Source organism: Asterias amurensis, chromosome 6 (genome assembly GCF_032118995.1).
Source record: "Asterias amurensis chromosome 6, ASM3211899v1".
NCBI lineage: Eukaryota > Metazoa > Echinodermata > Asteroidea > Forcipulatida > Asteriidae > Asterias > Asterias amurensis.
The window spans coordinates 1465809-1491132 of NC_092653.1; the positions used below are offsets into that span (position 1 = coordinate 1465809).

Here is a 25324-nt window from a genome sequence, read left to right on the forward strand (position 1 = left end):
GCCAAAGCAATTAATGTTCGGATACTTTTACTGCTGTATTTTTACTCTAAAAGTTTGTGTCCCAAATACAATCACCACACAAAGATCTCTGATGTGATAGCATAATGCATGAAAATTCTTCCCTTCCACTCACAGAGAATAACTTTTACTTTTTTAGAGGGCTATACATGAACATTTTAAGCTTCACAAAATCAAAAAAAACAAAAAACTCTGAGTTGATTTAGGAAAGGAAGAAAAGCACGACAGACTAAAACAAGTCTATGAGTTTGCTCTTAAAAAGTATCCGAAAAATTGGCAATTGTAACAAACATGGCGGCCCCCGTGTGGTCAGGAAAATGACTTGGCCGTGAACCGATATTTTGTTTTTATCTTTTTTTTCTGTAACATTGGCTGTAAATTGGTTTAATAATGTTTCCCCTACTACGAAGGTCTGCTTTAGAAGCTTTAAAGTTCACTTGTGTGCGAAACTTAAAGATGAAAGGTGAGTTCTCTTGTTCAAATCAAAGTTGTTCTGGTCTAAAACAACAGTTCTGTAGTGTTACATTTTCATTTCATGTGGTTTTGAATGGAGTTGTGCACGCAGGAGCAGTGATGACTTGGAGGGGGGGGGGGGGCGGTCATGGCCGGGGGGGGGGGGCGGGGTGTTGTTTTGTAAAGTATTTTTTAAATGACATCATGCCGCATGGCAGACATTCGAGATGGCAATCGTCAATATTTAAAATTACAATATCAACCTACAGTACAGACCAAGCAGTACACAAACAAAGTTCTATTCTATAAATTTAATTGACAATGACAGTTTTGTTTTTTACTAAATGCTTTTTCCAGAGGGCCTCTTTTCCACATGTCCTATAAGTATGAACTAATACTAACTTAATAAAATATAATAATTTTAATTAACTTTGGTGTTGCTTTATTTTGGTAAGTTGTACTGTATATAATAGTATAAATATATAAATTTGCCATGTCTGGACAAATATAACTTAAGTTGTGATAACCTCCGGCTTCGCCGTCGACAGGAGGGTTACGGTATCATAACTAATATAAATTATTATCCTTATATGGCACTTGACACTATTGGTATTTTTGGTAATTACTCAAAATAAAACCTTACTTGGTACAAGTTGCGATAACGTAACCCTCCTGCCGACGGCGTAGCTGGAGGGTTACGAAGCAGACGCAATGTGAGCAGGGCGAAATGGTTAAAAACGTACATTTTCGACAGCTAGTCAGCAGATTCGCTCCTTTTTTACCACTTTTGAAAATCATGACACAAATTCTAGAAACACGAACTTGATCCTCAATGTCTAATGAATCCTACAATATCACTCAAAACACCATTGAGGATATAGTTTGAAGAAAAGGCACAAAAACTTACCAGATTCCCGAGCGAAAGACCCAGGTTGAAAATTCGAACCTGAGGGGGGCGGAGCTTCGGCTGTTTGTGCACACGGTCGAAGCTCCGCCCCCCTCAGGTTCGAATTTTTACCTCGTCGACTAACACGGTCGGCCATTTATGGGAGTCAAATTTTTGACTCCCATAAATGGCCGACCGTGTTAGTTCGCACAGTAAAAGGAAAACCACGTAATTTTGAGGCAAACTTGTGTGGATCATTGTATTCTACTTTTAAATTATCTTTCCAACCATATGCATTTTATAACAAACGGTTACAAACACTTTTTTATAGGCCAACTCGTCCGATCCAAGGCAAAGTGTTCCTTTAATGATTTTGAGACCTCAGAATTAGATGTTTAGGTCTCAAAATCAAACATCTGAAAGAACACAACTTGTGCAACTATTTACAAGAACAATTTTTCTTCAATTATTATCTCGCAACTTCGACGACCAACATTGAGCTCAATTTTTCACAAGTTTGTTATTAAATGCATACACCGAGTGAGAAGCCTGGCGTTTGACAATTACCAATAGTGTCCAGTGTCTTTGAATAATTGTTGAACTGATGCCATCAGATGAACTTCAATGAAATATTAAGTTGTTACACCTGTACACAGCAGAGAATAAGCACATGAACAACCTTTTTCAGGTGGACTCTTTGAAGCAAGTAAAGCAACGTTTGTTCCGGCTGCTACTTTGAAGAACTTGCAACCAGTAAACACATTTGATGGTATGTAAAATAGATAAACTTGTCCCTTCAGATGAGTCAAACCTACTTCTAGAAACTATAAGGCTCCCTCGTGAGCCCTGTAGGGGTCTAACATTTTGGACCTCCTTAACGCTATACGTTTTTAAAATCGGCGTTCATAGGTGAAAGTTTTACAACCATTCGCCATCAATAACTAAAATTTCCTTTGTGTTACACACCAGAAACTTTCACCACACACTCAATATACATTCATGATGCTTGAATGGCCTTTTTGTTGAGTTAAATGAAAAAAACATCTTCAAAAAAGGCAGTTTTCTGGTCAGTACTCACTGTTGTGCATCGCACGTTTTTGACTTCTCAATATGCTCAACGCTTTATGTTTTGGTTACTTGGTTGCCGAACTGCCGAGCCACGACCGAGTTGGACTAAACCATTTTGTAAAAGGGGTGTTATAAAACTGTTGTCATTTAAATACATACGTGTTTTGATGAGTAGAGTATGAATGAACAGTACATAAAGTACATAAGGTTCTAGAAATTTAGTCTCCATTTTATTAACAAATTTAAAAGTAGGCCCGACCCGAGAGGGCGCTGTTTGTGGCGTTAATTGTTTTGCTGCCTCCCGCAGCAATACACCAGCAGCAATACACCTGGTAGACATTGCCGGAAAAATGCAAGAAAAATTACGAAACGTACAAACTCACAACTACGACTTGCATGTACATGCACATATGTGTGTTCGATCGAGGCAAAGTCTGCCTTGTTTGACATCACACAAGTGGTAGGCGGAGTCACACCTCAAACAACTTCATTTTTTTTTTAAACATACAAATCGTTACAAACAATTACTAAAAAGAATTATTTTATTGTTCATTTACATATGACTCTAATGTCTGAAGGAGAAAAAAAATTATTTCTCGGTGACTTTAATACAATATTAAAAGTATACAGTGAATGTTCTTATAATTCTGCTGCGCATAGTATTTATTAATTGTTGAAATAAACAATACTAATAACTAAATTATTACATGCCACTTACATGAACATGATGAAGTACACAAAACATGAACCATTAATTAAATAATGTTAGAGAAGAATTGGTCTGCCAGGGTGAGTAATTGAAATCTAAAAAGTTCGTCAACATTTCCCGAGGAAATCAATTTATTGCTAAGAGGTTAAGCTTGATGCCTGTACAAATGCACTTTCCCCTTGGACAGCAAAACAAAGAAATACAAAGCAGAAATAAAATTCAGGACTTGAGAATGTACTCTTGATCAGCCAATTAATATTTGAGTCAGTGACTCCATTAAGCTATGGTGAATAATTTGTACTATGGTGAATAATTTGGGACCTTCTGCAATGAATTGAAGCATTTCTTGGTAATCTTATAAATACACTATGCCTTTCCAGCGCCCATTGTGATTTTGTTTTTTGAAGGAACACAACATAATTGGATTTGCTGGCAAAACAGTTGCTAGCAGTCTAAGCACTTTATGTAATCCATCATATACATCAACTGACAAACCTGTAAAAAGTTTGAAATCGTTGGGCCATCTGGTTCATGAGAGAATAATGAAAAAAAAAGATTTAAAATTTTGCATTGCATTGATGTCAAAACAAAAATAAATAAAACACCCACTGATGACTGAGCGATAAACTCTAAACACAAAATTAGATTATTCATTTCTCATCAAAAAATGAAATTTCAGGCGGAAATATTTCAAGGCATGGTGTCTACTATCGTCATCATTAGACTGTGTAAGTTTTATGTAAATCTGTGATCTTCACGATTTGTGTTTCTTACAAATGGCACTATTAATTTTTATTTTATAGAATATTAAAAGTACATATTGAATGTTCCTATAGTTCTGCCGCAGACAGTGTTAATTAATTGTTTATTGATTATTAATTAAATAATGTTAGAGAAGAACTGGTCTGCCAGGGTGAGTAATTCAAGTCCAAAAAGTGCAACAACCTTTCCCCAGGAAATCAATTTAAAAAAGAGTTTAGCCTGACGCCTGTACTCGCTTTCCATAAACTGACTAATTAAGTAAAAGTCGAGTCAACTGGATAATTGTAAATGCATTTCCTTTCCCTTAGATGTTATTTTGCCAGAGAAACGCAAGCTCAAGTTCTACAACAAAGTTCCCAAGAGGACACGATACAAAAAGTCCTTCAGGAGTTTGGTCCAAATCAGAGGGCCGTCTGAGGTGGCTAATAAACTCAAACTTGGTCAGTATGGTGTTGTGGTAAGTGACATTCGATATCAACCCTATCGACTAAGCTTGGGCGATATCGATTTATTTTATTCACGATATATCGCCGACAATATATCGCGATATTCGATATAATCGCGATTAATGAAATTTGACATCATCAGTCTTCAAACTCCAAGTGAAAGTTGTAGAAGAGACAGTCATAGCTTAGGAGAGGTGTTCTAATGACCTATTCTTCTGGTTTTACTCCAAACCTATGGGGTGCAAGATGTCTCAGCTAGCAAATACATTGCGATATTTAATCGATATTGCGATATATCGCGATTATCGCAATATATCGATATTTCGATTAAAACCAAGTCCAATATCGAAATCGTTTCCAAATTAATATCGCGATATTCGATAATATCGTGATATCGCCCAAGCTTACTATCGACCACTAACAGTTTCTCAATCATTGCAGTGGTGAAACTTATCTTCAAACTGCCTCTAGCTACTGACAAGCTTGTTGGTCTTGTGGTAAGAGGCATGCTCTAGAATATCAATGGTGTTGGTTCGAATCCCACCCAGTTAAAAACCCAAATTTTAATTTCACAACAGATTTTGGTTTAAACCACTTCCAGTCTGCATTGAAAACAAATTGTTGTCACAATGAAACCCTGAATGAATAAAAGAGCAGACATTCTCATAAGTTATGGAATGCCTTACACCTTGAATTTGCTCTCACCTTGGCTGTGAGCCAGGACTGATGATCTGCCATGGTGTGCTGGAATCTTCGACTTGCCTGAGTATTATTGCCAAATACAGTGAAAAGCAATGTGACATTCTATGGCTCTTTGGAGAAAGTGAGATGCGGAGCATGATTTCCAGTACCATTTGTCCCACTTTGTGTGGACTAAAAGAATTTTTACAGCACAATGAATTGTTGATATTTAAATGTAAGCTGGTCAAATAACTGCAACCAAAAAGAGCATGCTCTGAGGTGAAGTTTGGAAAAGTTTTGTGAGAAAATACATGTACATGTATGTTATCAACACAAAGGCACTGGACACCTGTTGTAATTGTCAAAGTCCAGTATTATCACTTTTTTCATCTAATCTAAGATGCTTATTTTGACTTATCTTGACTTTCAGGCACGGAGTGGTGGATACTTACATCATGGCCATTTTGAGATGATTCGACTGACTATCAATCGCTTCATAGATTCAGACCGGATGTTTGCACGATGGAGAGTTGATCCGCCTCATAAGCCAGTCACTAAGAAGGGACAAGGACAACGTATGGGCGGTGGCAAAGGTCAGTACTTTTCAAATCCTTCATGTTGCGTCTTCAATCCAACCTCTAAAAAATTTACCCTGAACTCCCCTTGATTATCAGTCTTTCAAAATGAAACGATTTTGAGTTTGTAAGATCTATATTGCTGCCATCCTTCAAAATCAAGCAACATTCTAAGGGTTCTCATTAGTGCCTTATGTGTATGTAGAATCAAGGGGAGTTTATGTATGATTTGTTTCCCTACCTTAAAGGAACGTTACATAATTAGTAGGGGACAAAAATGTGAAGATCACAGATTAACATGAAAACTTATACGGTCTAATGATGATGATAGAAGAACAAAGTCAATTGAACTACTTGTCTGAAATGTCATATTGGATGAGAAATGAATATTCTTATTTTGCATTTGGAGTTTATCGCTCTGTTAGCATTTTATTAATTTTTTTATCGATGTCATGCAAAATGTGTTATCAATTTTTCACTATTTTTGTTGTGACCCAGATGGTCGATCAATCGCAAACCTCCACAGGTTTGTCAGTTTATGGTCATGGTGGATTAGATCAACTGTCTTGTTAGCAAAAAACAATGTTAGCCTTCGAGAAAGACTCTGCTAGAGTCGAAATGTCAGGCCATTAACTATTTTTTGCAAAAACCAATTCAGTAATGTTCCTTAAATCCTTCAAAACCAGCTGTTCATGAGTGCTTTTGTGGAACTCCTTCTGCCTCCAATTGATGAATGTTAAATGTGCTTCATCCTTGTTAAAAAAGGCCTCCCAAGTCCTCAAGATGTTTGGAGGTTAAAGACCTCTGTTACCATGGTACAAAAATAAAATGTCTTGCCCTTACAACAACATTCGATCAGGCCTAAGGATATTCTTGAACATTGACTTTGACAAAAAAGTACAGTAGAACACCTCTCCACTGAACACTGAAATAACAAACAGAACTGCCTCTCAGTGTTTGCTTAAAGGAACGTTACAGAATCGGTCTTTGCTAACAAAACAGTTGTAAGCAGTATAAGCACTTTACATTTATGTAACCCAGCATATACATTAACTGACCAACATGTAGAAGTTAGAGATCTTTCTGCCATCTGACTGTCTGACATGTCAGAGTCAAAATAGTTAAAAATAGATTATGCATTTTGCTCGGTATCGATGGCAACAGAAACTGAATAGAACGCTCACTGAGTGATAAACTCAGAACGGGAAATTAATTTTATTTATTTCTCATCAATTGTGATGTTTCAGACAAATATTTAGAGGGATGATTTCTACTAATATCATCATTTGACCGTGAAAGTTAAATGTATATCTTATACGTTTCTTTTTTCTTACCAACTCTGTAATGTTCCTCGAAGCGTTGCAGTGTGCCTGATGAGCACCAATTTATAGGAACCGTGCAAGTCTCACACATATTCAAAATCTATTTAAGACCACCGTTTTCCCTAGTACATTAAAGACACTGGACACTATTGGTAATTGTCTAAGACCAGTCTTCTCATTTGGTGTATTTCAACACATATGAACAAAATAACAAACCTGTGAAAGTTTGAGCTGAAGTGGTCGTCGAAGAAAAAACACCCTTGTCACATGAATTCATGTGCTTCTGGGACCTCGAAATCTAATTCTGAGGTCTCAAAATCAAATTGAAATATTTTAGGGGAAAATTACTTCTTTCTCAAAAACTACGTTACTTGAGAGGGAGCCGTTTCTCACAAAGGTTTATACTATCAACAGCTCTTCATTGCTTGTTACCAAATAATTTGTTATGGTAATGATTATTTTGAGTAATTACCAATAGTGTCCGTTGCCTTTAAAGAAGATTGGTCTAAAGTATGGAGGAAACTAACTCATGCACTTTAGCCAGTCTCAATGTTCAAATACATGTGAGACTTGCAGAGTCTACTTGCGTCAATAGCAGGATGAATAGAAAACAGTTTATTTATTTTTATTTTTTAGAGTGCTCTTTAGTCATGTTGTACTGTCATCTGTCATTATAGGATGTCTTCTTACAAATTATCGTCTCATATTCACTGATGAAATCTTTCGTTGTAGCTTACAGGCGACACATTTTTCCAACCACCTTGCAAAGTTGTGACATCTTCATTTAGTGTGTGTGAATTTGAAGAATGTCTCATTGGAGATAAGCTGCAAAACACTTTTTATTTCTGCCATTAATTTTGTTAGCTCGTTAGCTTTGACGATGTTAGACAAATATTGGTACATGTATCAAGTCACATACTCAAAATGTTCAAAGAAGTTACTTCTTTTAATACTCTCAAACTGCATATGTCTGGTAATATAATGAGGTCAGAAGAAAAAGAAAATATATTCTTAATATTTTTGTTGACCAAATAATGTGCTTACATGTATCTTGTATTTTGTCTCTATTTTTAATTCTCATTTCCAAACTCATACTTTTTATTAATACAGGGATGAGAATTTTCTGACCTTTATCATGTTAATCTGAAGTCAGACTTTGTTGTTTATGATTAGAAATTATGCTCTTTGATCTAGTTCTTTAGTGCTGTCCCAAGAAGCCACATGAAATCTATAACTCAACAGGTTACCAAAAGATGTGAATTCCATCATTTCAATGTACATTTTATTATTTGATTCTTAGTTTGAAACTTTTTGTCAGCATTGTCTCTCACCCTTACAATGTACTCTTACCATTCCAGGTAACGTGGACCACTATGTCACCCCAGTCAAAGCTGGACGAGTCATCTTTGAAGTCGCCGGCAAAATGGAATTTGAGGAAATAGAGGCACTCCTAACTCAAGTTGCTAAGAAGTTGCCGTTTCGTTCTGAAGTCATGACAGTCCAGAGCTTAGAAGCAAGGGAGAGGAAACTGAAGGCGATGACGGAGAATAATGCCAATCCTTGGACTTTTGAAAAAATCGCCGTCGGAAATTATCTCGGGATTTCAAATCGTCTTGGACCATATGATTACAAGTGGTTTGGGGAATACAGGTGAAAAGGTGCTGTTAATCAGGAGTGCAGGTCGAGGGAAGATGGGTTGAAATTCACTACCTGTCTCAACAACATGAACTGTTTGGATGTTTTGCATTGGTTGCCAAGCGCTTACAGGCACTGAGCACGTTTGGTAATATTGTCAAATACCAGTCTTCTCACTTGGTGTATCCCAGCAAAAACATAAAATAACAACCTGTGAAAATTTTGACTCAATTGGTCATTGAAGTTGCAAGAAAATGATGAATGAAAAACGTCCCTTGTTGTACAAAAACCTTGTTGTACAACAAAGTGTGCTTTCAGACAGTAATAAAAGGCTTCTGGCCAGAAGTCTTTTATTATTTTAGTGAGAAATTCCCTCTTTCTCATAAACAATGTAACTTCAGATGGAGTCGTTTCTCACAATGTTTTATACTATCAACAGCTCTCAGTTGCTCATAACCAAGTAAGGTGATCATTTGAGTAATTACCAAACGTGTTGAGTGCATTTAAGTCACACAAGGTAATTTGAATTACATTCATTTTGCAATAAGCTAAAACATTATTAATCAATATTTTTATCAATGATACCAAGGGACCCTCAGAAATGACCTTTCTTGTAACCAGTAGGCCTAAAGATATATAGAGAAGACATAGAGTTATATATAAGAACTAGAGGGCGCACGAGTGATGCTTCGTGCACAAACGCCATGGGACCGCAAGATGACAAGCGCGTCATTATGCACGCGCGTTGAATATGAAACACACGTTTGAGGTTTTTTTTATTGAACGCTCACGCGATGCTGTTTGTTCAACTTACAAAATGGCCGCACAAACACACGCTGTGAGATAGCTGTTTTGTCAACTTAGAAAATGGCCGCCTGCTCGCATACCGGGGCGCGTATATAGGCCAGTGCGCGCTCTAGTTCTTATATATAACTCTATGAGAGAAGATGATGAAGTTTTGTTTTAGATGTTGGAGGAAAACCCCAATAGGAAAACCAATCATAAATCAAGGGACTGAAACCCAATCTACATATAAAGCACCAGGAAGGGATTCGAACCAGGGCACCTAGAAGTCAAATGCAGTGCAAGTTGGCTTTTTCAGAGACTTTATTTTATTTGCCAGCAAACATGAAAAAACACATGTACTGTATACAAAAAATTCACATCAAAGATACAATTACAAGCAATACAATGGTTATAATAAGAATACACATATGTAAAAACACTACAGCAAGTTACTGAGCAACCTGGCCTGGCCGCGGGCAGATATAAGGATTGTGTAGGAAACACTTCCAGTGGGGGTGGAACACAAAACACTACAGACAAAACAAAAGACAAGAACCCTGGCAGGGAAAGCCAATAGCGACAGAAACACACTTTCAAAGTGCCTGAGATAGTAAAGTTAAAAAACCTCTTTAAATTTTGGTTTGAACCAAAAAAATGTTTTACTAGAGCGAGTTTGAACCTGCGACCTCCAGATTAACATGCCGGCACGCTACCAACTGAGCTATCTAGCCTTATGTTTGCGATCTCATAAATATTTTTGCGAGGGTGCATTTCAGAAGCCATTCAACCTGTGTCGGCCATGTAGCCAGGGATCACACCCAAATTATTGATACAACCTGGGAAGAGACAGCAGAGGGATCATCTTATAGGAACATTACAAAACTGAATTTTGCAACAACATTCTTTTTGTTTAAATCGTCATGCAAAAAGGAATGAATTAAATGCTCACTGAGCAATAAACTCCGAAAGGGGAATTAGTTTAATTTATTTTTCATCAAAATATGACATTTCAGACAGAAATATTTCAAGGGTTACTACGATCATTTTCATTAGACTGTAAGTTTTATGTCAATCTCAGATCTTAGACAAGTTCTTTTTCTTACCAATTTTGTAATGTTCCTTTAAGGTTTAAGGTATTCATGTATATTGTATTGATATAATTCTAGAGTGAAATGCAATTATAAGGAGTTGAAGTACATGTGTGATTTTAAGAGCAGTTTGGAACAGATTTACTAAGTTGATATCTCTGTACATGTAGAGTTCACTTTGTACCAGAACAATTAAAGCATTCAATTGGTAATCCGTATGTGAAAAGTACCAGTCTCTTTCTTGTAACCTTTAATTTTCTGTTTGTAACGAATGAGAAAAGGCCCTTCATTGCCTGCAAGTCTGTCTTCATTTTGTTGTGGTTACACTTTGATAGTTTTTTAAAGAAAGACAGTTCTCTAAAGAACAACATCTACCTGGCAAGTAGATAGAAACGTTGTATTACCGCAAGCCAAATAGATATTGGATACATGGGGTGGATTGTAAAATAGTTAAGACTAGTCTTATCTCAAGTTAGGACGAGTTAGACTAGCCATATGTTTTGTATTTCTCCTGTAAGACTAGTACTATGTAAGGACCCAATCCTAACTCTTTGTGATATTATGGTGAAATCGACCCCAGCTCATGTTTGTTGTGTTGTCTTTCAGCCATCGCGAAAGACTCTGCTAACGTCGAACATCAGGCCGCTAACGATTTTATGCATTTGTTTTGTAAGAACAAAAAACACAAACATTAAACAAACATTGGAATCTGAGAAAATTGTGGATTACTAAAGGGATCATTCTTCGTGCGTGCCGTTCATTCCGGATTTCCGGCGGTATCTAAAAAAATATATAAATTTTTCACATGTTACATACATGTTTAGGATTAAAACAATCGAATGCTTCCAAAAACCAAAAGTATCCTTTGTTTTTAAAATACATAAAAACACAACATTATTGTGTAACCATATCACCAGGTTTTTATCGATAGAGGTGGGCATCATTCCTGGTTTTGGGTGTCTTGAAAACAAGAGGATTAGTTCCATAAGCTGAATGTTATGCACCGTCTAGGTTACTGGAATGTCCGTCTTGCTGGAGGGTACACAGACTAAAGGTATAATAATAACCACGGGTTGTTCACTCCATTGTCGCAGTTCGAACACGTGCTTCAACTGCTGTTATTTTAAACCAATGGCGGATGCAAACAGCAGTCTGAGAGCTGAACTTAGTACAAAACAACACCAACCCGGCAATCTCAGATTGTGGAATATACTATTAGCACATGGCAAGAAACACAATGAAATGTAAGGTACCAATTTGCGGGAACAACCGAAAGTGTTTAAAGACAATGTACACTATTGGTAATTGTCAAAGACCAGTCTTCTCACTTGGTGTATCTCCCTCTAAACTTGAGGGCTCGAAATCAAATTCGGGGAAAATAACTTCTTTCTCGAAAACTACGTCACTTCAGAGGGAGCCGTTTCTCACAATGTGTTTTTTTTTTTTTTTTTTTTTACTATCAAACTCTTCCCGTTACTCGTTACCAAGTGAGGTTTTATGCTGATAATTATTTTGAGTTATTACCAATAGTGTCCACTGCCTTTAACACGTGGAAGGACATGCAGGGTGATCTTGAGTTGATTAGTATACGTATTAATAATTGGAATTACTTTCAAAATAAATAAAAACATACATAAACAATTGCAATTTTCAATCTTAAGATGAGTTTAAGTATTACCATCATAGTGAGTGGCATTGTGACATCGTACTTTGCCACAGTAGAGATCAATCTTAGCCTTTTGTGAATTCTAGCTCTCAGTTCTAGGCGCTTGAGCTGCAATATTCCCTTGGGTGAATATAATACTGCGGGTACATGGCCTGGATCAGCCAGGAGTTGCATATATAAAGATCAGTCATTAGGCTACCTGTTCCCTGAGGCAATTTTATTTTCTGTAGTATAATGCAACCCTAAAAAAATGTCGCTTTTGTTTTATTTTTTTAGGAATCGGTTTTTCGAATCGATTAAGAAGAAACAAAATTCCCAATATTTGAAAAGCAAAAAATTCGCAATTTTAATGTTAAAAAAATGTGCTCCCCGGAGTCATTTTAGCGAGACCATGCCAGCTGATAGTAAAGAAGGTAGATCAACTTCCTTTGTGTTTACTCCTTTCTTGGTTGGCTTCTTCTTCGTCTGTCTCCGGAGTGATCAACCCTCGATGTTGATTAAAACAGACGGCAACGAGTCCGTTAATTTCCCTTGAGATCATCTCACACTTTTTGCGCAATTTACACAAAAACATTGTCAGGATGAATCCTACACCATTTTATAACTTTTTGAATTATTACTTATCACATTTTGCTGGTTTATGAAAAGCATTTCACTTTGGGCTTATTATTATATAGCATCGACTTTTACTACGGCTTTGATTGAAATTGCATGGCAACATTTTAGACAACGATGTTTGAAGGGTAACGAATTTCTCACTCTGTGAAATATGGCTTCCCAAGTACATTTGGTTTCGCCTCGTAAAAGGAAATAGTCTAGTTTTCATCTTGTGATTATATCCTGGCGGGAACACACTGTATGTTGTACAATACTGCTAATGAAGCCCCTTGCAGGGAGAGTAAAAGAAATCGCAGTAGTTATAACTTATTTTTGACAAGCGATCACCCAAGTAGACCCATGTCAATTTTCCAGACGCATATAAACATCAACGGCTATAATGACAAAATGTTGATAACATTTTCTTTCAAACTCGAGCCTGTTAAAGGCAGTGTACACTATTGGTAATTGTCAAAGACTAGCCTTCACAGTTGGTTTTTCTCAACATATGCATAAAATAACAAACCTGTAAAAATTTGAGCTCAATCGGTCATCGAACTTGCGAGATAAGAATGAAAGAAAAAACACCCTTGTCACACGAAGTTGTGTGCGTTTAGATGGTTGATTTCGAGTCCTCAAGTTCTAAACCTGAGGTCTTGAAATCAAATTCGTGGAAAATTACTTCTTTCTCGAAAACTATGGCACTTCAGAGGGAGCCGTTTCTCACAGTGTTTTATACCATCAACCTCTCCCCATTACTCGTCACCAAGAAAGGTTTTATGCTAATAATTATTTTGAGTAATTACCAATAGTGTCCACTGCCTTTAAAATCGCCAAGCCTATACACATTGTAACATTTACGTCTAGACATGATATGCTGCAACATGAGTTCAGATAATTACATTTCCGGCTCCCAGCATTCTATTTCATCATGAGAGATGTTTTCATCTGGAACATGATATGATTTTTCATGAACAGAAATGCCCTGGGCGTTCCAATTATTTGCATGTTAAAGCAAATGCATGTACTTTTGTCTTTTTTTTCATGCAAATCGCCTGACACACAAGGCCTGAAAGTCACTTCAAGGTGTGGGCTACAATTTTTTACCAGGGGCCGTTGCCACCTGGGGCTGAAACAGGGTACCCCCTTTACAGTCCATACACAGGTGAAGGCTTGGGTATCATCCATCAGAAGCCTGGCTTGTTGAGCAGAAAGCATTATCTCCAACTTTACGAAGCAATAATATGGTTAAGTGTCTTGCTAAGGGACATAAGTGTCACGATCGGGACTCTAACCTACACGCTGCTGATCAAACACCAGAGCTTAAATCCGGTGTTCTTAACCGCTAGCTCACGCCACGTGTTATAGGCCTATTACCAGTGAGAAGTAGGCCTAAATTTTTGTTTATCCACTTTTGTTGTGGTACACAAAATAGCTACTGAGCCTGACAGCCCCGCGCTGAACAATCCTGGTCAGAATTAACCTACCAATTCCGGGTTCTAGAGATGGTCTGACCAATTTCGGGCCAGGCTAACCCAGACTCGGATGTGATTTTAACTATCAGCCGGCGATCCTGCATCAGTCAATTCTGCTGTACCAGCGCAGTCAAAAGTCCCCGATTAGAAACGCATACATTGAAAATCTTTCAAAATTACAGCATTGTTTCATTCTGTTCTGTAAGGCCAGTGCTTTGATTCTCGTGATCGGATCCAAAACCTTGTTTTACTGTATACTTTTCTCTGTGTGGAGTTAGTATCTCATCACCAGACCTACTCTTGATGCCGTCGAAGGTACACATACAAGCACACACAAATGTCTCTGGAGTATGGCAAACAACTTCTCTATTATCACTATTCAGAAGAATGGGAACGGATGGTGTGGCATCCGCCTCCTCACACACAGACTTGTTTGGTGAGCAACCACGTGGGCGCCAATTCAGGGGCTCCGACCAGGTGCTTCTTCTTTTCAAAATACGGAATCTCGGAGAATGATCCGAGTTCAGAATGAGATCAGTCTCCTTCCCAGGTGCTCGATGGTGGGCCCTGCTGCCAGGATCAAAACCGACCCCATTGTGTTTGAGGTCGACGTTTTCATTCCAGTGGGGAGCCGTAGATGCCGGTTGTTGTTGATGTTCGCCATTTGACGCCTGGACGCATTCGGATGTATCATTCACAAATGCAGCGGCAACTCGCTTGTTACCACTTTCAAAATACTTAATGTCAACAGAGGGCGGGCTACTGCTTGATCTGCCGCTGGTAATGCTCCTTGGGGCCATCCAGACACACCGACTTGGTTGGGTTTGGCGATATTTTCGCTGGATGCAGCAACACCTGAAATAAGTTGGAAATATTGGAGGCATACCGTTTGAGATAAGATTTCAAATATTTTAGGCCTCAAATGGCTACAAGTACTTTATATAATACGAGGTAGAAAGGAGAATTTGTTGACACTAGGTGGAAGCAGACTTACAGTAAATCCTGGACAATGCTCTTGGAAACATGCGCATGCTCAGTAGTACTTCATAAACAATGGACATTATTACCTGAAAAGTCTACTGCCACCTATAGCATTCCTAAGTCTCCCATAAGCGAGTCCAGTGCTTAGCCTTGCAAAAAATCAACCAGCTATATATTCAGACATTTTACCCCTACACTTCACTTACTGCCACCGGTATGGAGTTATCGTTTGTTTTTGTCACGTATTGCTGATTTATTGGTAAAAATGATCAAGCAAGATAACAAAAGACCTCATTTTGGAAAGGTTCCAGCTGAATACAGCGTCGACTTCCTTATCCAGAAAACAGAAACAACAAGCTGCCGCCGTATTCACACTAATAAATCCACCCACTAGTGAGTTGACAGCGGGTACCGAACCGCATCTCTGGTCGCAGCTAGCAACCCTCAGAAATCTGAGACACGATTCATGCATGAATCATTTCTCAGATTTAAATATCTCGATTAATATCAGACACAAAAAGTCACAGGATGCTTACTACCCTAACCAGTTGTCGGATAGATTACACTTTTTACCCCGGCGTCTTTGCCAAACTATGCCAACCTCTCAATCTTCCTATAAATGTGTTTAAAAAGCCACTCCTCTTGACTTTGGATGGTTATAAAAGAGGTGACGTTAACTTCAGTAAGCGTTTCATTCCCAAAATGTTTGATTTCAGAGCTCAACAGTTTCTTTTCGGTTGAGAGATGAACCTGACGTACCTACCTGAGAATAGTATCCTGACGTCCCTACCTGACCTGACGTACCATACCTTGTCATTTGGTCTATATGGCGTACCTACCTGAGTATAGTATCCTGACGTCCCTACCTGAGTATAACACATTATACTTGACGTATAATCTTAGTAACATGCCGTATACCTATAGTGGGTAAAGTATCCGGAGTATGACTGCTATCATGGGTGCGTTCGTTTAGCTTCCCTGGGTCGACCCCGGTGTGTGGCGGTTTTTTTTTCCAGGACGAACGTGTGCAGATAATAACCCACGTTCGTCCTGGAAGTTAAATCCGCCACACACCGGGGTCGACCCAGGGAAGCTAAACGAACGCACCCTATGTATCCGCATGAGTATAGTACCCTGACGTACCTACCTGTGGTGTAGCCTGCCATGTTGATCGAGTTCAGCTTTAGAGGTGGAGGAGAAATCTTGCCGGACGATGTGTCGTCGTCCCTGCGTCATCATGATTCGATGACGTGGAGGACACCATTCAATCCGGAGGCGATACCGACTGAGGAAAACAATAAAACGTGTTTATTTTTATTTATTTTATTTTGACGACAATGTACATTCCAATTACTTGCACTCTCGGTGTTATGATATAACACTGTTTGCGGTGTCTATTCAAACAAAAAAAAACCTAAAAGGTAATGTATTTTCCACATAAACATCGTTTCAAACAAACTGTCAATAATTTTAATCAGTTTGAGATGTAGGCCTACTTATGAATGGTTTTTGGTTTTCAGGACTTAAAAAAAAATGATGCTGAACCACCCTTATGACGACGTGGCAGGAGATTCTGTCCCACCAAAGATTCTGCCCCAATAGATGTTTTTTATTACTATTTAGAATTCCGTCTATAGCGCCCTCTCTTGAATAATCTTCAACCCAGCTAATGTACCGTACGTGAGAAACGTATACAGAATTCCCACAAACAACGGCGTGGGGCAATAATTTTTCTTTTTAAGTATAGAGTCACGTAATGCAAGATAAGAATGAGTAAATTGGGATTTGTGCCGTCATACAATAATTATTCAGAGGCGAAGGTTTGGTACGAAAACTTTGCCGTGGCTAATTGAATTATGCCTTGTTGAAAGGTTGACTTAGCCATATTGACCGAATAAGAAGCAACACGAGGAGACCAATATAATTATAGGAACAGCTAGAGTGAGAGAGGGGAGAAAGAAACAGATAGGGATTTCTGCATCTTTGGTACTGAGTACATTGGCGTTGTCTATATGTGCACAGGGCTGGGACACACAGGTACTATTGCACTTTGTTCAATTCTAGACCAGTCTTCTCACTTGGTGTATCTCAACATGCATAAAGAAACAAACCTGTTTTAATTTGAGCTCGTTTGTCATCGGAGTTGCGAGATGAAAGAAAAAACACCCTTGTCACACGAAGTTGTGTGCTTTTCGAGACCTCAAGTTCTAAATCTGAGGTCTCGGAAGTCAAATTCGTGGAAAATTACTTCTTTCTCGAAAACTACGTCCCTTCAGAGGGAGCCGTTTCTCAAAATATTTTAAACCATCAACAGCTCCCCATTACTCGTTCCCAAGTAAGGTTTTATGCTAATTCTGAGTAATTACCAATAGTGTCCACTGGCTTTAATCTATACATAATGATGTTGGGACTCACCATGTATGAATACTGGTCTTTGACAATAATTACCAACCGTTTCCATTGCCTTTAAAGAGACGAAAACGCATGGAACCACTTTTCCAAGTTACCTGCAATAATCCAATCGCAAGATCTTCTTGAAGGCACGACGAAAGGATGGCTTACAACAGATGTAGATGATGGGGTTCAGCAAGCTGTTCACATACCCCAACCAGAGAGCTGATCTATCCAAGGCTACCGGGATGTAACATTCAGAGCAGAATGGCTTGATGACGTAGAGGAGAAAAAATGGCAGCCAACACACGACGAAGACAGTCATTATCAACCCTTGAATACAAATTTTAAAAAGAGCATTAATATATCCACTGTGCAAAATTGCTAAAGAACTTTTACTTGTTATTTAATTTTCCATTCATAAATTCTCATTCGCTGATTTACAGCAATAAATAACAGTACGACAAAGACCTACATGGACCATCGATGAAGCATTATCCATTGTTAACTCTCACCGCAAATTAGTTTTGTGATGCAGTTTGTAAACACAGTTTTGGTAAAAATAATGTTTTCATTGTGTAATTTTTTATAGTATAATAATAATAGTAATATCGACGTCTTATTTTAGCGCACGTGTATCTACCAATTAGGACTCAAGGCGCTTAGTATACATTTTACAGACAGGCTATATTGGAGTTATGAATTATGAAACCTATGTAGCACTTTTGTATGGTTTAGGGTGCATTCAGCAGCCACAGCAACAGCCACAGGTACTTGGGGCGATCCATTCTCTTTTCGATAAGTGCACTGGGTTTACACACGGGACCAACGCCTTTACGTCCCATCCTAAGGATGAAGCAATGGTTAAGTCCCTTGCTTAGGACACATGAGAGACAATAACTTGGAAGAACAAATTTTACGACATAGAAGCTTGTATAGGTTCAAGATACTGGAACATTTTTCACCAGCAGTCCAAGCCCATAAGATATGAATCCAGTAATATTGATTTAATTTGAAGTCCACCTGTCATGAATTTCAATCAGAAATGCTCTTTTGATCCACAACCACGTAACAAGAGAACCTAACTATGAACAAAAATGACGTTTTCCTTGATGGGAAATATTAAAGATCATCTCAACAAGGGATGTTTGATGCTGTCTTGTTCTTACACAAGAAATGAGATTAATATTGTTTGTTATTTTAGGGATATGCAGGGATAAACAAAGCAAGAATGCTGGCCTTTGACAGCAAACAAACGTGTCCAGCCCCTTAAAGGAACACGTTAACCTTTTTTTTTATAAAATGCACAAGGTTGGAACGATGTTTTAAAAGTAGATTATAATGATCCACACAAATGTGCATCGAAATTGCGTAGTTTTTTCCTTTTACTGTGCGATTTAACACGGTCGGCAATTTATGGGAATCACAAATTTAACTCCCATGAATGGCCGACCGTGTTAGTAGACGAGGTAAACCGTGCAATTTCAAGGCATGTTTGTGTTGATCTTTGTACTATACTTTTACAACATCTTTCCAACCATATGCATTTTATAACAGACGGTTACAAACGCTTTTCAAAGACCAACTCGACCGACACAAGACAACGTGTTCCTTTAATGTAATGAAAAACCTTGCCAGCATGTATTAACAATACACAGGGGCGTCACAATCAAACGGGTCCCTCGCTGTATATTCAACGATTTTACTCATCATAAAGTCAAACAGAAATCACAATAAGATATAGCCATGGGAATTGGGGGGGGGGGGTAGGGGTGTTTGGGGTGTCTGTACGTCATCGTTTCGCTAACACCATACTGTCATCGAGCGAGCTGAATCAGAGTCAACAAGAACGATGTCCCAAATGTCAAGAGCATCTTCAATACTTATGCAAAGGTTGAAGAAACTCTTCGACATTGCCAACTTTTTTGTTATCGTGTTGTATTGTTTGATTCACCAGTTGGATGACATTTTATATTGTCCCGTTTCCTTGTGTTTACTTTGATTCTATATAAGACAATGGTAGAATAGTTTCGATGAGAAGTCAAATAATTATGCGCAATACAAAAGTAATTGTTACCCGAATTGCTAGCAGAGACATGTAGACCTACTAGTACTAAAACAAATGACACTGCCATAAAACATATCGCAGCGACCCCCCCCCCACCCCCAAAAAAACTCCAAAACAAAAAACAACAACAACAACAACAACAACAACAACAACAACAACAACAACAACAACAACAACAACAACAACAACAACAACAACAACAACAACAACAACAACAACAACAACAACAACAACAACAACAACAACAACAACAACAACAACAACAACAACAACAACAACAACAACAACAACAACAACAACAACAACAACAACAACAACAACAACAACAACAACAACAACAACAACAACAACAACAACAACAACAACAACAAACACACAAATAACAACAACAACAACAAAAACAACACCGCAGGAAAAGAAAGTATAACAGTGTCCTTTTAAGTGGTATTCCACAAACATGTAGTAATGATATAAAAATATATATATAAAAGGGTGATTGAACCAAGTTTAAAATTCTCTTTGTGTCGTTCAAGCTTTTTTTTTGACAACGAAGCTTAAATGTAATGCGTCAAGGAAAATACTATTCATGCCACCTTTCAACAAGACTAAACCTGATCTTCAGATCAATGGAGCTACCATCAAAAACAGAGCTCTCCAGGCTCTTGCCGGGAAAGGTTAAGGCTGATATTACTGCAGACATTAATCAATAAATATTTCAGCGATGTGGTCGGAGTGTTTTGACAAGAAGCTAATTAATTTCCTCGATTATAATTGCATATGTGTCCAGCTATAGTAGTAAAAAATTACTTCCGAATATTAACCTTTGTCTTCTGTACGCTCTAGAGGTGTAGGATTTTCTTTGTTTCTTAAATTTAAAGAGTTCATTACATTTGGCAGTGTTACATTTTAATTTGTCACACGTCAACATTTTAGCAGTAAAAGGGCTACTTATAGTGTATCAAGTCTTTGCCATAGAAACGTCATCACTTTCTGAAAGATATAATAAATACGGAAACTGTGGGCGTTAAAAAAGTAACATGCATTATATTTATTGAAACATGCACAGCATCCCTCATAAGTACTTACTTTTTTTTTTGTTTTTTTTTTGTTTAGGTCTATTCCCATATCAACACAAACAATCATGAATACTTTCACTTACCTGGGAACTTGATTCAGTTTGTTCAGCTGTTTGAAATCTAATCCCCATGGCAAACATTGCTTTAAAAAAAACCAGCTAGCTCGATCTAGAATGGACATGTTTTCTCTCTTATAGGAAAGCAAAAACAACTTAAACAGCACGTTCAAATTCACATTCCTCAAGAGGAATGCTAAATACCGAACCTTCATGCCATTTCATTCCATTTGCAGTCAGGATACCATTTCAAAACAGACTTGGGTCCAATTAATGTTATGGCCTCTGCTTACCATAGACAAAGACTCAGCGCTTGCGGAAGCAGGGAATTATTGTTTGTTTAGATGATTTTCCCATCAAGGGAACCCAGCAACCTCCCACAAGGGGATATCAATACCAAGCTGGCAACAGCCAATCTCTATCATTCAAACATTGGTTTAACGTCTGTGATCATGAATTTACCACAGTGACCATTATGTGCTTACGTCGAGCGTATTTCACGGGTTAGTGGAGAATGTTGGCCTGTACTTGTGCGTATACTCCACCACTGCGTTTTCACATGTTAGTTGTATTGTATACAAGTTCTACATTTATAGAGGATTAAAACGATCGAACGGTTCCACAAACAGAAGGTATAAACTATTTTATTTTTAAACGAAATGAACGCGCGAGTAATTAAGTTTCTGCAAGGACTCTGATTGAAATGAATGAATGTAGCAGAAAGTAACCAGACATTTCGGTTTTTGAGCTGACCTGGGCCCAATTTTATGGCTCTGCTTACCGAAAGCACAGAATCCGTGCCTACGGAAGCAAGGAACTCTGTGTTATGGCAAGCGTATTTCACGGGTTAGCAGCAAATTTAAGCTTCTGCGCGAGCGTACTCCGCGTTACTCGAGGCATTCTCATAGATATAGAATTAAATAACTAGATCGGCCGCGCGTACATACGCGCCATTGCCTGTGTAGAAAAAAATGTTGTTCGCCATGGACGCAGTAAAAAATTCACGTTCGAAAGGCGACGCGCGAAAATGAACACGGGAGATAGGCCTTTGACGCGCTAAACGTCACGTGCTGACGGCAATAAGTCACGTGCTGACGGCAACGCACAGAAAATGTACACGGGAGATAGGCAATGGCAGCCCCCATGCCAAAACCCGCGTATGTACGCGTGGCCGATCTAGTTATTTTATTTTATATCTATGGGCATTCTACGTTTATAAGGCTATAGCGCAGAAATTCGGCGCTTGCACGGACGTAAGCAGCGAATCGTGATTGTAAGCGCAAAATTCGGCGGTAAACAAAGCCATGAAATTGGGCCCAGACCATTGTTAAGATTTTTCGATCTTGACTTTATGACATTTCAACTCATTAACTTCCTTTTTATGGCACGGAATGTCACCACCAACAAGTAAGCATTACCTGACAAAACAACGACATCATGACGTCACAAAAACATATCTCTGTAAAAAAAAAAAGGGAACTAATGATATGCTACTTATATTGCCGAAAATTAACTCAATTTACTTCTTTTTTTTCAAGAAAAGTCAAGCTTAGAGAGGTAAGCGGCTTTTTGACGAAGAAAAAGTGCAGTTGGATCTGCATGGTTTTAATCCCATTGCAAGCCGGCAGTTTAGATAAAAAGCAGGCTTTGCTAACGGTAATCCGATGTTTTATCCAAAGTACACGTCCCTCAAACATGCTCAAACAGTTTCATTAAAATCACACACTCCATTGTCTCCGTACGGATTACTAGACGTCACGCTAGGCCACACAGCAATTAACTTGCAAATAATACATCAACATAATGTTCTCGTTGAGATTTGTTGCCTACGCAACAGTGACATCGTCAACATTTTCAGTGATAATGGTATAGCAACCTAACAACACCTTATAGAAATAGTATATGGAGAAGAGTGTTTTATTTGGGCGGTGCTCGTGTATGTTGAAATAAACTTATTTGTAAATAGTGTGACCATTGACAAATGCTAACTGACAAAAGAACCTTTGTAGTTCAGAACCATGACTCAAAGAACCACGTAAAACCCTATAGTAATTGGGCGCTAATTACGCGGGGTACCAGTATGTAGGGTGCGTTCGTTTAGCTCCCATGGGTCTACCCCGGTGTGTGGTGGGTTTTTCTCCAGGACGAACGTGGGTTATTATCTGCACACGTTCGTCCTGGAAAACAAAAACGCCACACACCGGGGTCGACCCGGGGAAGCTAAACGAACGCACCCTATGTCTTAGGGTAATGTCACACGAGGCGATTAACAGGAAACCAGTTCCAGACAATCTCCATAAAGGAAAGACAATAACATTTGACATATCATTCGTGGGATCGTAAGACATAATTTAAAATGTTACTTCTGTTTAATACCGAAAGTGGTTATGTTTAGCACACACTGCAGTTCGTTGTCTGTAAAAATGTTCCCATTAAATTCATCATCATGTCAAAGGATGTAGGATCTGGAAGGCAACTTTTGGTGAACATCATTGTGGAAAAAATGTCAACAATTTTTGTGAAGATCAAATTAATGCAAAGACAACCCCAACTGTTCATATGCGATACCAAATCAAGAAGTAACTAATGCCTTTGAGTTGTGTGTGTGTCGAGGCGGAAAACCCACAATAGGGAAATTCTACGTGTAGTCAGAGGGAAGCCAGTGGACATTGTTGGTATTACTCAAAATAATTATTAGCATAAAACCTTTCTTGCTTACGAGTAAATGGGGAGAGGTTGATAGTATAAAACATTGTGAGAAATGGCTTCCTCTGACGTAACGTAGTTTTCGAAAAAGAAGTAATTTTCCACGAATTTGATTTTGAGACCACAAATTTAGAATTAATTTTGAGGTCTCGAAATCAAGCATCCGAAAGCAAACGACTTCGTGTAACAACTTCGACGACCAATTGTGCTCAAATTGTCACAAGTTTGTTATTTTATGCATATGTTGAGATACACCAAGTGAGAGGACTGGTCTTTGACAATTACCAATAGTGTCCAGTGTCTTTAAAACCCCACTCCTCAATACAAGGCTCCGATCCGGGAATCGAACCATGGTCCACAGACGTGAAAGGCAGGGACAGACACCACTGAGCCGAAGCGACTCCCTGGCTACAAAACATCCAAATTCTGAGCAATCAACTACAAACTTCAAGATTTGTAAACGTGAATAGTTAATGCATCACACTCTATCAGTATCCAGTTTATTTGTATTAAGTGAAATGTCTTACCTAGTGTCTTCGCCGTCTTAACTTTCGACAAATTCTGCTTAACCTTCCTCGTTCCCTTCTTCTTTCTCTTCTTGGTTGTTGCGAGCTGAACTAGCGACCAGAGTTTATGACACTTACGACTAGCCTGGACCAATGGGTCATCCCTTGATGACGCCCTCATTGTTTTACAAGTCGAAATGGGCCCATCATTGATCCTTGGGGAACCCTGCGAAATGGACCCAGAAGTGATCCTTGATGAACCCTTAGACTGATCAGATGTCTTATGATTGGTGTAGTTAGTCAGCTGGGGACTTTGCTTCGTATCCTCCTCGTCTTTACTTGACATCGATCGTCCGAACCGCTCTCCCTTTGTATATACTTGGTAGATTTGATAGTACACCACACACATCACCACTAGAGGAATGTAAAATGAGCTGAGTGCAGAGAAGACAATGTATACTTTGTCTTCATCATAAGTGCACTGATCATCAGATATGATGTCAGTTCGTTCAGGCCAGCCGAAAAGTGGCGGTGAAGCAACAATGAATGACAGCGACCATACCGATAAAATCATTAACAAAACCCGACAGTTGTTCTGCTTGAAGTTGTTCTTCAAAGGAGACGCGATGGAGAAGTAGCGGTTTAGTCCAATAGCGCAAAGATGGAGAATTGAAGCAGTGCAGCAAGACACATCAACGAAGATGAAGAAATCGCACGCCATTCGACCAAAGTGCCATTTTCCACCAGACATTTCCACGATCAGGGACAACGGGAGGACGAAGAGAGCGATGGATAGGTCGGCAACAGCCAAGGAAGCAAAGAAGAAATTCTCAAAAGTGCGAAGATGCTTCTCTAAGAGAACGGCAAAGATGACGAGTGAGTTTCCCAACGCAATGAGGACAATCAGGATTGTGAGGATGATTCCAACCGGCCACCGCACCTCCGCGACTTCACTCCCGGGAGAAAACCCCCAAATGTCCCGATCACCAGCGATGGGTGAAGAGGGGAGTCCGCTACAATTTTCGGTATCCATTCTGGCCTACATCAGCAAACCCTTTTTTTAAGGGGTTCCAATAGGATGAATTTAAAAGGCCTCTTATACTATTTTGTTTCATGATAGATCACATTGATATCTGGGAATCTATATCTGTATTTTTACCGAATCCCCAAACCACAAACTCAAGTATTTCTCATACTGCGTCCTGTCTTCCCAATGCTCTCAGTGATTTGTAGTCAGTGGCTCTGATCTGTGGTTTAGGGAACGCGTATTTTTGCTGGCTAACCATAATATACATGTATTTGCGTTTCACTCTGTGATCGTGAGTACATTAATTCACATTAAATTGAGGTTGACGGCTGTTTCATGTTAAGCG

General features: G+C 38.7%; 2 protein-coding genes across 2 annotated transcripts; one reads left to right on the plus strand and one right to left on the minus strand.

Moving 5' to 3' along the window:
* The first annotated feature begins 315 nt into the window (after nucleotides 1–315).
* LOC139939093 (large ribosomal subunit protein uL16m-like) lies at nucleotides 316–11085 on the plus strand. The gene is made up of 5 exons (XM_071934829.1): nucleotides 316–481; nucleotides 2046–2126; nucleotides 4205–4353; nucleotides 5454–5616; nucleotides 8279–11085. The coding sequence occupies exons 1-5, from the start codon at nucleotides 409–411 to the stop codon at nucleotides 8572–8574; spliced, it is 762 nt and encodes a 253-aa protein (XP_071790930.1). The 5' UTR covers nucleotides 316–408; the 3' UTR covers nucleotides 8575–11085.
* A 3258-nt stretch (nucleotides 11086–14343) lies between these two features.
* LOC139938127 (5-hydroxytryptamine receptor 1A-like) lies at nucleotides 14344–24984 on the minus strand. Its single transcript, XM_071933507.1, has 4 exons — nucleotides 23973–24984; nucleotides 17656–17872; nucleotides 16296–16433; nucleotides 14344–15022 (listed from the first exon to the last, which is right to left on the minus strand). Exons 1-4 carry the CDS (start codon nucleotides 24982–24984, stop codon nucleotides 14344–14346), a joined length of 2046 nt encoding a protein of 681 aa, XP_071789608.1.
* Nucleotides 24985–25324: the final 340 nt, after the last annotated feature.

Excerpts from the sequence above, each read along its gene's own strand:
- LOC139939093 (XM_071934829.1), top strand. The coding sequence starts at position 409 with ATGTTTCCCCTACTACGAAGGTCTGCTTTAGAAGCTTTAAAGTTCACT. Across the intron at positions 2,127-4,204 it reads ACCAGTAAACACATTTGATG|ATGTTATTTTGCCAGAGAAA; the intron begins GTATGTAAAATA and ends CCTTTCCCTTAG. Across the intron at positions 4,354-5,453 it reads TTGGTCAGTATGGTGTTGTG|GCACGGAGTGGTGGATACTT; the intron begins GTAAGTGACATT and ends CTTGACTTTCAG.
- LOC139938127 (XM_071933507.1), bottom strand. The coding sequence starts at position 24,984 with ATGGATACCGAAAATTGTAGCGGACTCCCCTCTTCACCCATCGCTGGT. Across the intron at positions 17,873-23,972 it reads TAAGACGGCGAAGACACTAG|GGTTGATAATGACTGTCTTC; the intron begins GTAAGACATTTC and ends TTTGTATTCAAG. Across the intron at positions 16,434-17,655 it reads TTGCGATTGGATTATTGCAG|TCGGTATCGCCTCCGGATTG; the intron begins GTAACTTGGAAA and ends TGTTTTCCTCAG.